The sequence below is a fragment of the Saccostrea cucullata genome, unplaced genomic scaffold (genome assembly GCF_032062105.1).
Source record: "Saccostrea cucullata isolate Sc308-1 unplaced genomic scaffold, CSIRO_AGI_Scuc_v1 ctg1712, whole genome shotgun sequence".
NCBI lineage: Eukaryota > Metazoa > Mollusca > Bivalvia > Ostreida > Ostreidae > Saccostrea > Saccostrea cuccullata.
Genome location: NW_026938754.1, coordinates 1 through 14207, shown reverse-complemented (window position 1 = coordinate 14207; position 14207 = coordinate 1). Strand labels below are relative to the sequence as shown.

The 14207-nt window shown below is 33.8% G+C and overlaps 2 protein-coding genes across 2 annotated transcripts; both read left to right on the top strand.

The window, feature by feature from the left end:
• Positions 1-234: 234 nt before the first annotated feature.
• On the top strand, positions 235-1157 carry LOC134251201 (lysozyme-like). Its single transcript, XM_062733587.1, has 3 exons — positions 235-325; positions 613-726; positions 812-1157. Exons 1-3 carry the CDS (start codon positions 235-237, stop codon positions 1084-1086), a joined length of 480 nt encoding a protein of 159 aa, XP_062589571.1. The 3' UTR covers positions 1087-1157.
• Positions 1158-1746: 589 nt separating this feature from the next.
• On the top strand, positions 1747-4183 carry LOC134251203 (perlucin-like protein). Its single transcript, XM_062733591.1, has 5 exons — positions 1747-2443; positions 2546-2640; positions 2915-3011; positions 3795-4020; positions 4126-4183. Exons 1-5 carry the CDS (start codon positions 2275-2277, stop codon positions 4160-4162), a joined length of 624 nt encoding a protein of 207 aa, XP_062589575.1. The 5' UTR covers positions 1747-2274; the 3' UTR covers positions 4163-4183.
• The last annotated feature ends 10024 nt before the right edge of the window (positions 4184-14207 follow it).

The following is a 14207-nucleotide window of genomic DNA, read 5'->3' as shown; positions in this document are numbered from 1 at the left end:
ATTTTTCGAGAGTACTCATTATTACGAATGGGTTCTTCAATGGCAAGCTGCGAGAATTATAACCCTCGAATGGACAGCTGATCAAGAGATTTTACATTGATTTCAGAAGTAGTTTTATTTCCTGTGTCATCCTTCTCGCAAAATTACGAAATAGTTAATTCCACGCGTTTTTGCTGGTTCAGTTTCCATTTAAAATTTCATTGATATGGACGATTGCGATTAAAAGGCAGAGCTATGACCCTTGATGATGTGCTGAAGCACCCGACGGATGGAATTAACATTGAGCATACAATCCTCAGATTTGATATTCTCACAACTCACAAAGGTAATAGATCATTCTGCTTCCTTTTGTGCTGATATACAAGATAAATAAGTTCTTTACGAGATTCAAAATATATATATTGCACATAAATACTTTAAACATTGTTTTGCCTATAACAAATAAACGTTGTATGCTAAGTTTAACACTTAAAACTTTTGCATTGGTATTTAAATACCTTAGTATTGGTATTTGTTATACACGAAAAAGGGTATTAAAGCAGACGATGTTATCGTACAAAACAATAGATTGCTGTTCATGACATTAAATATATATAGATATATTTTCTTGACAGGTAGAATCAGGCTGTCGGCCTGTCGGCTGTAAGTGGGACGTCAGCTCGTACTCCTGTGGATACTTCCAAATCAAATACGGCTACTGGCAGGACTGTGGCCGACCTGGAACTGGTAAAGAGAGAGAGAGGGAGGTGGTTTTAGTAAATGTCACTATTTCATATAAATTAATTTGAAAACGGTCCTATTTTTATGATAGGTTGGAAAGAATGCGCCAATGATTACAACTGTGCCGCCGGATGTGTGCGTGCCTACATGAACCGCTACATTGGTAGCAGTGGTTGTCCCGCCAACTGCGAGAGTTATGCGAGAATTCATAATGGCGGACCAAGGGGATGTAGAAATCCTAATACCATGTCCTACTGGAACCGTGTCCAGCAGCAAGGATGTACGCCCTACAGCCAGAGTCTGGAATTTGTTCCGCGGCGCTGGGCATCGTATGTCTCATGGAAATATCTGTTCACAAAAAAGTAAAAAACATGTACACTGTATATCTGAACAGATAGGTTCATTGCCAAAAATTGAATAAATATAAATTTAAAATATGTCTGTATTTTTTCTGTTTCCTTTAGATTTGGTGTACCTCAGTATCAAACTAAATACTGAAAAGTATGCTAGCTTACCTACAAAAATTAGAAACCATACAAGCAGCTTAGAAGTCCTGCACGTAATGGAGATAAAAACAATCTTTCTCAGGAACTGTAAAATTTGCTTAGTTGCAGTGGATATCCAAGTGTGTATTAACCATCGCTATTGATAGTATATTGATACTATATTATAGTTCTAAAACTGAGACTTCTTCAAACATTTTTAAATTTGAGGTCCATTAGTAAACTTTTGTAAAAATAAAAAGAGGGGGGATCAATCATAACCAAACTATATGTTTGGTAAAAAAAATCTTGGAAAGAAAAATATCAAGAGACATGCTAACAAGAGGCCCATGGGTCACATCGCTCATCTGGGCACATTTGCAGGAAAAAAAGAAATCGGTTCAGTATTGAAAAGTTTTTGCAATACTTCAGTATGCTTACAAATCATGACTTTGCTGTGTATTCTTTGTAAAACTCTAATCACTCACTGTGATCCGAACCCCTTCTAAATTTTAACAAACTTGAATCAAAGATAAAACAATTAACATCAACAATATGACATAAATTGCAAACTGAATAATGAAATATTCAGTATTACAATCTCTGATCGTCATCAGAAGAGGTTTCTTGAAAACATTGACCTATATAACAAAACTCCCTCAAAGTACTTCGATCATTTTTTTAAAGCAATTTAAGACTTCGGACAACAGAAAGGACACAGTGCAGTTTGGACTGTCGATCAGGTGGGAACAATGTGGTTAGATGTCTTACCACGAGTCATTTTTTTAGTTGGGTTTTAAAGGTGAACAATTTGCAAGTTTGGACCAATCCCAACTGCACTCTGAAAAAATGCAACCATTTGTTTTTAAAATACTGAAATTTGATCTCTCTTAAATAGTTTTATGTTGAAAATTTTTACCTTCATAACGTGGAACGTTTATATATTTTTTTTTATTAAAGGAATAATGATTTTTTTTAAGTTAGAGACGAGAAACACCATTTCAAACATTATATATTACAAAAATATTAGATGATAAGGGAGGATTGTCTTTTCTGACAAGAGTGCACATACATGTACATGTACATTGAATTATTCATATATAATTTATATATCGTTCTGCACTTTTGCTCCTTATCATTCTTTAATCGTTCCTTATCACAGTGCCCTACAAATAATCTTAGTCTCAAAATGGTAATTCAACAACTTTTATTCTTTGGAGTTGTACTTACGTCATTTTACGGTTAGTGTGCTTTTTTACATTTTGTACATTTCCGCATTATTTTTATCCCACTATACCGGTATATACGACAATACGTAAATAGAATTGTGGTCCTTTGTTAAGGTGGCCATACCACCGGATGTGATCCAGGATGGGTCCACTTTCAGGCCTCGTGTTACCTTTTTAAAGATGAGACTGAGAACTGGGCATCAGCAGGGGTCAGTCAATTTCCGACAAAAATTTTTGCTAACAACCAATTTTTGTATACCTTTTTTGATATTGACGTCTACTTACCCAATACAATAACATTAATTCCGTACAACACATTTTTTTGCTGTAGTTGCTGACAACCATGTTCATCTTTGTCTCTATATTAGACACAAAAATATTAATACAGAGGTATTCTGTTTACAAGTGACTGCTATTACTTCACTCATTAATAGTATTCTGTTGGTGTTCTGAAACCTGAAACCTTGACTTTTGTACAAACAGTTAATATGCACTGCTTTACAAGGAAAACTGGTGGAGGTTGAATCTTCTGTAGAGAACAAGTTTTTGAAAAACCGAATATCTCATCTTCATCCAAACCGTAAGTTAACCTGACATATATAGCTATATAGTATCAAACCCAATTTCTCTTTCTCTGGAATATTTTAATTCTTGACCAGTTTTTCGGGGTATAATTTTTTAAACGAGATGTTTTACATAGAAACATAGGGATTACAAATACACATGTAATAATCTTTTCTTTTCTTTTTAAATATTTATTATATTAAGGTACTCCGATCCTCAGCCAGGAAGGATAATCATGCAACAATTTTTATTTTATATCTCTCAATGTGCTTCGAGGATCTTTGAAGATTTTATAAGAAGTCGAAGTTTTTATCCCATAAAAGCATTGTAAAATAACAAAGAAATTCACGTTCTTTTAATCTAACCATAGATACCAATGCTTATTAACATATGAAATTAGAAGCGATTTATGGTGTTTTGTAATGATAAGAAAATCCTTATCATCTATGCATTGTGAAGTAAATAGAGAAAACTAAGTACCTTTAAATATACAAGTAAAATAAATTGTGCAATTTCTTCAAAAGCATGGATACCTTTGATTTTTATTTCTAAAATGTGTTTGTTCAAACTTGATCTGTGTCACCGGTAAGAGACTAATAATTTTCCCTACATAATATGATTAACTCTAAAGATGAAGTTTGAAGAATTATCGTGGGTAAAACACATTACTTTGAATATTCAGAGACATTTTGTTCAGCATTTTAAATTTTTCAGAACCTGGGGATCGGAGTACCTTAAATCAAACCCACCTTATCCCTTGAATATGAATGATGTCTTAAACATGTATTCATATTGACAGATAATTCTGATAATGTCAATTACTGGACGGGTGGTAATGACCTAGAAAACGAAGGTTCCTATATTTGGGTAAAAGGTAGAGCACCTTTTACCTTCACTGACTGGCATGCTAGTCAACCAAACGGTGGCAGCGAGGATTGTGTCGCCTACAACTGTTTCACGGACTCTTCGATCCAATGGCACGATTTCGCCTGTCACCAAATGTTCTACTACATCTGTGAGAAAGAGTGAGTCGACTTAGTTTACTTTTTTCGTCGATTTAAAAAAAAACCCAGAATGCGATTCATACGACACATAGTACTTGTATTGATGACGATATTCCTCTCTTGCAGATTGAGTGATGATGAATTGATGAACATCATTGGATAATGAGTAGAGACCTGTGTGTCAAATAAATCTCGTTCGTTTCATATAACGAAATATATGTTTCTGTCTCGATTCATTTTAGGAAAAAAAATTAAGCTGGAGGGCTTGGGACGTGGAGAAAACAAAGGGGGGACGGATAAAGCCAACAGAAGAACCAATTTTAATGAGCATGCTTTGTTTCTATTGATAATTGTGAGTTCAATTTTTGGGGCACGTGACACCCTCCTCCTCGCCTCCGTTCCTATATGGGCCTGCTTTGCTAATAACCCCCTCCCCATTTATCCCGATTATCAGGATTCAAACTGTACTACTTAATTAAAATGTACTCCTTTGTTTTATGATTCCTGAGATTCTTAATCTAGCGGAGTTTTTTCTACTCATAGGGGCTTGTCTTCTGGATTGTTAAATGTCAAATAAATTAATAAATTTTGAATCTTCTTTAAATGCGCTTAAAATTGTTAAAATAAAGATTCTGACACTTTCAGGATAGAAAAACCACGTTTAAAAACGGCGTACCACGCCCAGCAAGGGATGAAAGCTCTCATCTCGGAAAAAAATACCCACGTCCATTTCAGCGCCTATATATAAATTTCAGAATTCTAAATCATAAACTGATTTCGTCATCGTTGCTCTGTTCCCCACCGTGATGATTTTAACTTAATGTAGATGAGTTTGTCAGTCGTCAACACACGTTTAATCAACAGAAAACGGATAAACAATTTCTAATTTGGAGCTGAGCTCATCTCCCTTTATGGACCGAAAAGGAATGTGGTCTACAAGAAAAACGTGCACTGCCAGCGTCATGAGCGTGCTAAGTGCTCATATCTATTTCATTTGTTAGGACAAGGAAACTGGAAGGGACATTACAATTAAGAACTGAAGCTTATATTTTTACCTCTGTATTATTATGACTGATCAATAATAAAAGTAACGTCAAGCAGAATAATACGCTCTTGACGTAATTCATTGTGACGTACGGTAGGCAACCTATGTCATAAAAACGATATAGAATAAATCTTTTATCCAATCAAAATTAATAAAAAATTACGAGGGCTGTTCAATAAATAATGTCCTCGGTGCTCGGAAAGAAGCAAAAGACTCTTTTCAGTGATTTAGTCTTCATGATTTTACTTATCAATCTCTTTTAATTAAAACACATGTCCGCTCTTTTGCGGGGGAGTGAGAAAGGTCAAAATTTCTGGGGCACATGACATTGTTTACAGTAGTGACAACAATGAGCTTTTCAAAAAAGCTTACTGTTTTTAGCAACAACCTTAAACAGTTAACTGATTAACATTTTTTAAAGTCGTATAATTCTTTTGAATTTTTGATTTCGTATTTCTAAATTAGCTTTATACGGATTAGCCCTACCCGTTTTCGCTCGGTCATCTCCGTAAACTGACCGAGACCTTCGGCAAACCCCGGCCGATTCCGTTAAATGTTACTTTCTTCAAACAAATAAGGGGAAAAGAATAAATACATATAGTAAAGCCAGCAAGCAATAAAAAATCAATCATTAAATCTTTTTTCAATTGATGAAAATAAAAGACCTTTTTAGTTATTTCTATTAAAAATATTGTTATTTAGAATTAATTACTTCTGATTTTGTTGTTCGTTTTGCTATTTTTTTAAATTGGAAATATTTAAAAATTGTTAAGTGTACAAAATTAGACCATAAGAAAGTTATCTCCCTTGCCTTGAACAGCATTTCAACCAATGAAATAATTGAAAATTTTCTCATCATGCAATTTCTACCAATCACAAAAGAGAGAAAGTGCATAGTCCGAAACTGAAAAAATTCAATATATAATACCGTCTTCCAAGGAAGACGGTAATCAACTGATTCCAACAATTTAATGCCGAAATCACAATGTTTTGCCAGATTTGAACTCCAAATAGTACATTGTCATATAAGAAAGTTTAAATATTTTATCTGCTTTAAAATGTGACGATTTTCAATGAAAATTTAACTAGAAGAGTCAGCTTAATTAAAAATATCGTTAAAAATGTAACAATTTAGGATTGGCTTTTTTCCAAAAATTTATTAGGCTGGTTCAGCGATTGTTTAGAAAAGTATTCCACCAGGTTTTTTTACTTATCTGTCCTTGTAAATGCTACAATGATCGATCTTGCATTATATTAAATAGCACATTTGCCCCCACCCAACAGACGTTTCCTACCTCCATCGCGAAAGAGTTCCGCTAAGTTAAGTAATCGCGATATCAAGTTGTGACATAAGCAACCTATTTTAATACGACATAGATTATTTAAATCTTTTATCCGATCAAATGACGTGTAACAACCAAAATTAAAATGTATGATAAAAAAATTATGTTACTTTGTGTTCAAAAAGCAAATCAATCTTATAATAGTTATAAAATATAAATAAAAGAAATCATATTTTCCTTATTGATACCATTTTCAGTTCACTGATCAAAGAGGAACAACTCTAAAAATGTAGGAGATGGTTGTTTACCTCCCTTTAGTTGAGTTCCGAACAAATACAGTGTACATTTTTTTTCGAAGGCAGGTCTATAAATATTTTAATATGAATTGATATTCTGATGAATTATCAAGAACTGAAAGCTGTAATGTATACAAAGTAAGTATAGAAAGTTGGAAAAAAAAATTTGCTTTGAAATGCAGTATCTTATTGTGTCAATCTAATCAATGTAATCACTATCAGTTCGCATTTCCTCCAACAAAAGTTAAAAAATCATAATATTTATATATTCAGACACATAGATAATTTTGATAGATTTATCTGAAGGAATTTTAAGTTTTCGGAATTTAAAAAAACAACAACAACAGCAGCAGCATAAAGACGCAATATCGAGGACAGAGGGGGGTCCCCCTCCATTGTTTGAAATAAGAAATTTATTATATATGATTGAATCATAACATTTTTCCTATCTCTCTATTGGCTAGACCCAACAATGTAGTGAAAATGAATATATATACAATTATGGACTCTTTTGGAGTTGAATATGGTTTGTTAAATAAAAAAAAAAAAAATATCAATATTGACCGAAGTGTTGATTGTGACGTCACAATGCCGCTCCCCGCGCACTGACCCTCCGGTGAATACAGCCTCAAATCCGGTGAATATGTTGTGTTATAAAATGTTTGCGCTTATGTAGATTACATAAAAACTATAAAAAACATAAATAAAAGGGATTTTTTCAATTTCAACATTGATCTAAGATCGGGAGATTATACATCGATACAAAAAGCTTGGATTGAAAAACTTTTGTACTTGCTCCGACTTCCAATCGAATGAATATAACATCAGAGATCGAATTTATTGATTTGGGTTGGTATTCCGAGGGGGGGAGGGGGCATTTAAATTTAATTTTGATTTTGATTTTATCTTTTCGTTTGTATGTAATCCCTCATTATAAACTTCAAACCCCCACCTCTAACCCCACCCAGAACCCCATAGCAAAATTTTAAATTTAAAAAAATCTCGTTTTTTTGGGGGCTAATAAAGAATTTTTTCAGTTGAATTTTTCTTTAAATCCTATCCTATAAAATTTAAACTCTTGACATTTTTTTCTGAGCTTCCAAAGTACATTTTCAAAAAATTTTAAAACAACAAGACTAATAATGTTTGTTTAATTATGCGGAGACTTTTTTTTGGGGGGGGGGGGCAATTTTTTTTTTTTTTAAGAGGGAAAGAATTCTAAGTATGGAAAAATCAAAATTGTTAATTTTCACATCCGGAAGTGACCTTATTACCGAAAAGTTATCAAACAGGTTCAACCATTTATCACACCTAAGATTTTCAAGATTATTGACCATGACATACACATTTTTTTTCAAAGTGCGTTAATATGGTCGATGTCAACGCAAAATTTTTCAAAGTGCGTAATTTTTAAAATGCGTTGTAACACTGCACATCGTTACATATACACTGTAGGTGCATTGGATTTATTCATTACATGTATATGCTCATTACATATATTTTGGTTAAAGATGGTTTTTTCATATTGAAAATCATAATGATATGGATAAATCAAAATTTAATTTTCACATAGTTCTGTAATATTTAGCAGTCCGTTTAAAATAAATTACTTCATCATCAATAATTTCATAGAACAGTGATGCGATTGCTGGGCTGATAATGTTATGATGTCGATATCGGAAAGTATATTTTTCCATTCATTTCTGTTTTATTTTTTTCTATCTTTTTTGCTGTTAATTAATGTTCATAAAGAGATAATGTTTACAAAAGTATGAATTATAGTATATAGTATTATAGTATAATTAATGAACACTTTTACTCTTTGTAGTTGTAGAATGTGTTTACATTTAACGATGAAGTGTTTAAATCTCTTTCAGGAGGTCTTTCGAATATAGTATTGCACTACAAAATTTTACAAATGCAATGCTACATGTAGTTTATCAAAACAAACGATCATATTTTTATGAAGACATCTATATCCATATATTAAACTGAGGTCTTTGATATAAACAATTGGTGGCTCTCTCTCTCTCTCTCTCTCTCATATAAGTCAAAATATATAAAAAATATATGTTCAAGAAAAAAGAAATAGTTTTATTATTATTTCAATTGGTTGATCAATGCTAAATCCAAAGATTTCTTAACTAAAGTATCGTAGTTTATCAAAACTCGCTGTTCAGGGTGTAACGTAAATGATCACTGTCTCTGAAGATTTTATTTAAATCATAAATCCATATTTATACATGTAATAATTGTTGTTTGAAAATGTGAAATTATTTGTTGGTTTAACGATAGAGTTAGAAACAGCATCAGTGGTGATCTTCATCTCTCTCTCTCTCTCTCTCTCTCTCTCTCTCTCTCTCTCTCTCTCTCTCTCTCTCTCTCTGTCCCAGGTGAATGTATTTCATCGAACACACTTGATTGTCCAGAGAGCGGGGGTGAAAAAATCTGTATTGTTTAAACAATGGACAGTGCCAAAATTTACATTTAAATGAAATATTTTCATTATCATTTCGAGATATAGTTGAATAATACATTAATCTTAATTCCTTTATTACAATTTGATTTCTTAAAAGCCTCTTTTTTAAAGGGATTTAAGGGACACTGTGATACGAAACATTCTTTGAGAAACGGCGACCCCCTTGTTGAAGACTGATTCCACCTGTGCCCTAGTGAGAGTTTTCATCTGGAAATAATCTTTTCAAAATTGAAATTGCTGTTGAATATATTTTAAACATTCATGGAATGGCGCTATCACGTCCACTGTTCATTTACAAATTTTGTGAAGATTTTATTTTTTACAAAGAAACTTCTGGATGTGGATGTTCTAAATAATGCACATGTGTCTTTTTTGTGGATTTGTCATTTAAACAATATACTGTTGAATATAAATTGTTTGTTTGAAAATGTGAAATTAAAAATTTAATTGCCTATTTCAATTATCTATTGTTTTCAACATTTAAAACCTGTACATTAAGTTACCTTTAATTGTACGTTAAGTTGACAAAACGCATCATCCAATGTGGTGATAATGTACAGGTTTTAAATATCCAAATCTATTATGCCATATAATGTACTAAAACACAAAGGATTACATAACAAAAATGTTTTAAAATAATGGTGAGTGGAAAAAAGTCTTGGTGTAGATGAAATAAGGAAATGGTTTGCTGAGAGCACCATTTTTTTTAAAATGTAGATCATGTAAATTAAATATTTCGTTATTGAATACAAGGTGGTTATGTTGACCAAAAGCTAAGTGATAGCTTCACTGTATGCGCATTTGGAGGTTTAACCCTACAAGACAAGTGGTAGAACATTTGATTAAAGTCTGAGGTAAGTTTAACAATACTATGACCGCCCCCCCCCCCACCCCACCCTGGTTATCGCTCGTAAATTCCTGATATTTCCAAAGAAAATTATTTAGTTTTGTTTTTAAAGCAGCAATATATAAACAATCTTTGTTTCGAGTTGCTTATTTAAAGGGTAAGTTGCTTATTAAAAAGGTATGCTCGCAAATGCATTCTTTTATTTAATACATCTATTAAAATCTTCTAGAGGAAAATACGGCATTAAAATAGCTAGAACAAACGGATTTTGAATCATGACCTCTCTCTATCCAGTACTAATGAAACATGGCTTCTTACAGGTTAGATTATCTGGGTTGCAGTGCCAGGAAATCAAAGAAAACGTTTCAATAGTTCAATTAAAAGAACCTGACACCAATCCCCCCAAATTTTTATTGAAATTGAACTGTCTTTTCACTTTAAACGTTCACTGCAAAAAAGTGCGCATTTGTACACTTCCGGTATACCGTGAACACTGTCCGACGATATAGAAAAATGATTTATTCTTAAATAAAGAAGTAAAAACTGTTGTTTGTGAGTATTCATAATATTAATTGTTGTTTTATATGGTGTATGCAATAAATATCTACTGCCATCTTTTCAAGAACCCGTACGAACGGGTTGCCCTTGGGGGGGGGGGGGGGGGGTCGTAAGATGTTTTGTTAGGTCTCCCTGAAATTTTTTTTTCAATTTCTGTGTGTTCTGTTTTCATAATTCTTATAGAAATATTTCAGCAAGATAAATAAATCTGTATTGGTTCATCAAAATAAAAAAAAAAGAATTAAGTGATTTGTAACTTTTCAATTATACTTGGTACATGAATACACTAGGCCTATACAAGGATACAGAAGTTCACTAAGACGGGGTTTAAAAATTTTTTTATTGCTACATGCACTTATACTACAATTCTTTTCTGATTTAGATAAATCTTGGTCCACACGTAGACACATAAATATACTATTTATTAGTTTTAGGTTTTGATGAATGGACTTCTCAAAGTTACTAAAAATAAAAATAAACCCGATATTCTTTTATAAAAGAACTTTTTTCTACAGTTTTCAGATTTCAATAAAACAAATGTCTTATCTGAAATTGCTGAACCATTTTCATACATATTTGGGATATGGTATCTAGGGTATTAAAAGGAGAAAAATATGAATTTTAAGGTCATGTTCTAATGTTAGGGTGGGGCTCTGAATATATAATGCGAATTCGAACTGATATAAATTAACTGATTCACTAGTTACTGATCAATTACCGCAATAAGATACTGTATTTCAGTAAACAATATTCTTTTCAACTTTCTATACTTATTTTGTATTCATTTCAATTTAGCTTTAGTTCTTTTTGAATCTGTCACAATTTTTTTTAAATAATTGTATTAATTTAATTTTTAAAACCATAATATTTATTCAGAGAGTTAAAAAACATTCAATTTTAGCAAAAGAAAATTACTGGTAAAGCACCGTAACTATAAGCAGTTTTTTGTTGGTGGTACCTGACTATACATGTATACATATTGTACATTTAGAAGATCTTGTGACTTCACGAGATGCACGGGCTATCTTGATCTCTCAGTTGATTACCTGTGTATTGTGCGCGTTCAATCAGACAGTGATTTCCTGTTACGCAGTTGATGTATGTTTCACAGTTGCACAATGGCTTCATGTGTTTTAGAGTCTTATCAATGCAACAAGTTGAAAAAATGACACGTAAAAATCATTAGCAGGGATATAGGGGTGGGGAGGTTCCCACCCCCACCCCCCTGAATCCACCACTACCCTTGGTTGTTGACGTCGGTGCTCCAGGTTACATGTAAAATCTTTGGAGCAATTTTTTTCGAAGTAGTATTTTGCCCTACATTAATCAAAGATGCAAGGATGATGCTGCAAGTATAATTCTTCGTACCGATTAAGGTTTCACATGCTGCAGTTTTAGCTAAGGAAGCCATGTGTTGACAGGATTGCTTCAGATGCCGGGTCTGACCTCTTTTTTCCCGAGCATGTTCATTCTAAAGTAATAATATCTATGTTGACCAAACCTACTTGGATGATACATGTAAGGTGAACTACCGGCCTGCTTTAATCTGGTTGACCCCATTGCCCTGGGGACCCGGTAAAATTTTTGGAGCAAGTTATTTAAAAAATTCAAGGCTAATATATTAAAACCTGCTCTCTACCTCAATGCTTTAAATGATGGATTTGACCTACATTTTTCAGATGAGTGAACAATTGAGGTTTTTGGCTAATATCCATTACCAAGAAACTATAAGGCCTCTCGAACCAAACTGGAAAATGCGGCAAGAATTGAGATCTCTTTTTTTCCAACTTTGGCCAACTTTACTTGTTATATGATGTTTCCTTGATTTGGCCTTGACATCTTGACTTGTACTGACAGGATGCAGAAGAAAAGGAGCCATCCCAAGGTCAGAAGAGGACCCAGTTCACCAACCGGAGAGCCTGATAGCTAAGCTTTTTGATTTATCCCTCTGTCTGTCTTTCTGTCCCCTCCTTACTCTAACAGACTAACCATCTCCCCCTTCCCAACCTCTCTCTCTCCTGTGTTTTTTCCCAAAAATGGTTTTCCTTTTGCTATCTTTTTTTAGAATCTTCAATTTTTTTTTGACCTGAGGGTTTTGTAATTTTTTGCTCACCTGAGCCAAAGGCTCAAGTGAGCTTTTCTATACAATTTTTCCGGGCTGTCGTTGTCGTCGTTGTTGTCGTTGTCGTCGTCGTTGTTGTCTTTGTTTTTGTAAACTTTTTACATTTTCATCTTCTTCTCAAGAACCACGGGGGAAATTTTAACCAAACTTGGTACAAAGATCCTTGGGTGAAGGGGATTCAAGTTTTTTTCAAATGAAGGGCCAGGCCCTTTTCCAAGGGGGGATAATTATGAATTAGAGAAAAATTAATGGCTTTTTAAAAAAACTTCTTTCAAAAACCACGGGGCCAGGAAAGTTAAACTCGTGTGGAATCATCCCCAGGTAGTGTAGATTCAAGTTTGTTCAAATCATGACCCCCGGGGGTAGGGTGGGGCCAAAATGGCCGATCAAAGTTTTACATAGGAATATATAGGAAAAATTTTAAAAATCTTCTTTTAAAACCTTGGGTCAGGAAAAATTAAACTCGTGGAATATCCTCAGGTAGTGTAATTAAGGTTTTTTTCAAATCATCCCCCCCGGGGGTAGGGTGGGGTTAAAATGGCCGATTAAAGTTTTACATAGGAATATATAGGAAAAATCTTCTTCTCAAGTACCACTGGGCCAGGAAAGATTAAACTCATGTGGATTCATCCTCAGGTAGTGTAGATTCAAGTTTGTTCAAATTATGACCCCCCGGGCTAGGGTGGGGCCAAAATGGCAGATCAAAGTTTTACATAGGAACATACAGGAAAATCTTTAAAAATCTTCTTTTCAAGTACTTCAAAGCCAGGCTTCGTTATATTTATAGGGAATCATCCTCGGGTACTGAATTAAGTTTGTTAAATATCCCCCCCTTGGGGGGGAGGGATAAAAAATTCAACCCCCCCCCCTCCCAGTTTACTTTCAGTTCTGATCTGATCTGTGTTTTTTCCTAGCCAATTGCTCAGGTGAGCGATGTGGCCCCTGGGCCTCTTGTTCTGCTAATTTTTGCAATTGTTTAGTGAATTTGTATTTAATTTTGCATCTGTTTTAATTTTGAACTAATTTGTTTGTCAGTTGTGTATTTTCAGGGGTTCAGAGGAGGACAGAAGAGGAGCTTGGCTGGCCTACAAAAAAGAGGATTCCATTGCCCAGCTATGAGTAGAAAGCAACATTGGTCAGAGTTGAAAAAACTTGCGTTGCAATTTTGATTCCCTGTTGTCTTTATTGAAAATAGATCACAGCATTTAAGATATTTGTTTAACATCTTGACTCTGTGTGTTAGTAGGGAGATGCCTGGGTCCCCAAAGTTAGGAACAACCTTTTTTTAGGAGGAGGGTGGGGAGGAGGGTGGGGGGTTGCCTTGAAAAAGCAAAAAGAAAAGGTAAGATTCATATGATAAATTCTATCCTGTGTGTATTTCTTTGTCTCTTGTTCAGTTGAAATGAAGTCTGAAAATTCCTTTGACATCTTAATGTTTTTTTATCAACAGAAGGCAGCGAAATATCTGCAGCTCCAGGTGTGGATGAGAGCTGCCTTCCATTACACTGCAAGCATCGCTGGAAGATGCGGTAAGAAATAGATGTACTCTTTTGCCACTTTGATTTTTTTATTTTTTGT

What these genes read in the sequence shown, in the direction of transcription:
- LOC134251201 (XM_062733587.1), top strand. Translation starts at nt 235, where the DNA reads ATGACCCTTGATGATGTGCTGAAGCACCCGACGGATGGAATTAACATT. An exon ending in TATTCTCACAACTCACAAAG is followed by an intron (nt 326 to 612) that starts GTAATAGATCAT and finishes TATTTTCTTGAC; the next exon opens with AGGTAGAATCAGGCTGTCGG. An exon ending in CTGTGGCCGACCTGGAACTG is followed by an intron (nt 727 to 811) that starts GTAAAGAGAGAG and finishes TTTTTATGATAG; the next exon opens with GTTGGAAAGAATGCGCCAAT.
- LOC134251203 (XM_062733591.1), top strand. Translation starts at nt 2,275, where the DNA reads ATGTACATGTACATTGAATTATTCATATATAATTTATATATCGTTCTG. An exon ending in ATCTCATCTTCATCCAAACC is followed by an intron (nt 3,012 to 3,794) that starts GTAAGTTAACCT and finishes TCATATTGACAG; the next exon opens with ATAATTCTGATAATGTCAAT. An exon ending in TACTACATCTGTGAGAAAGA is followed by an intron (nt 4,021 to 4,125) that starts GTGAGTCGACTT and finishes CCTCTCTTGCAG; the next exon opens with ATTGAGTGATGATGAATTGA.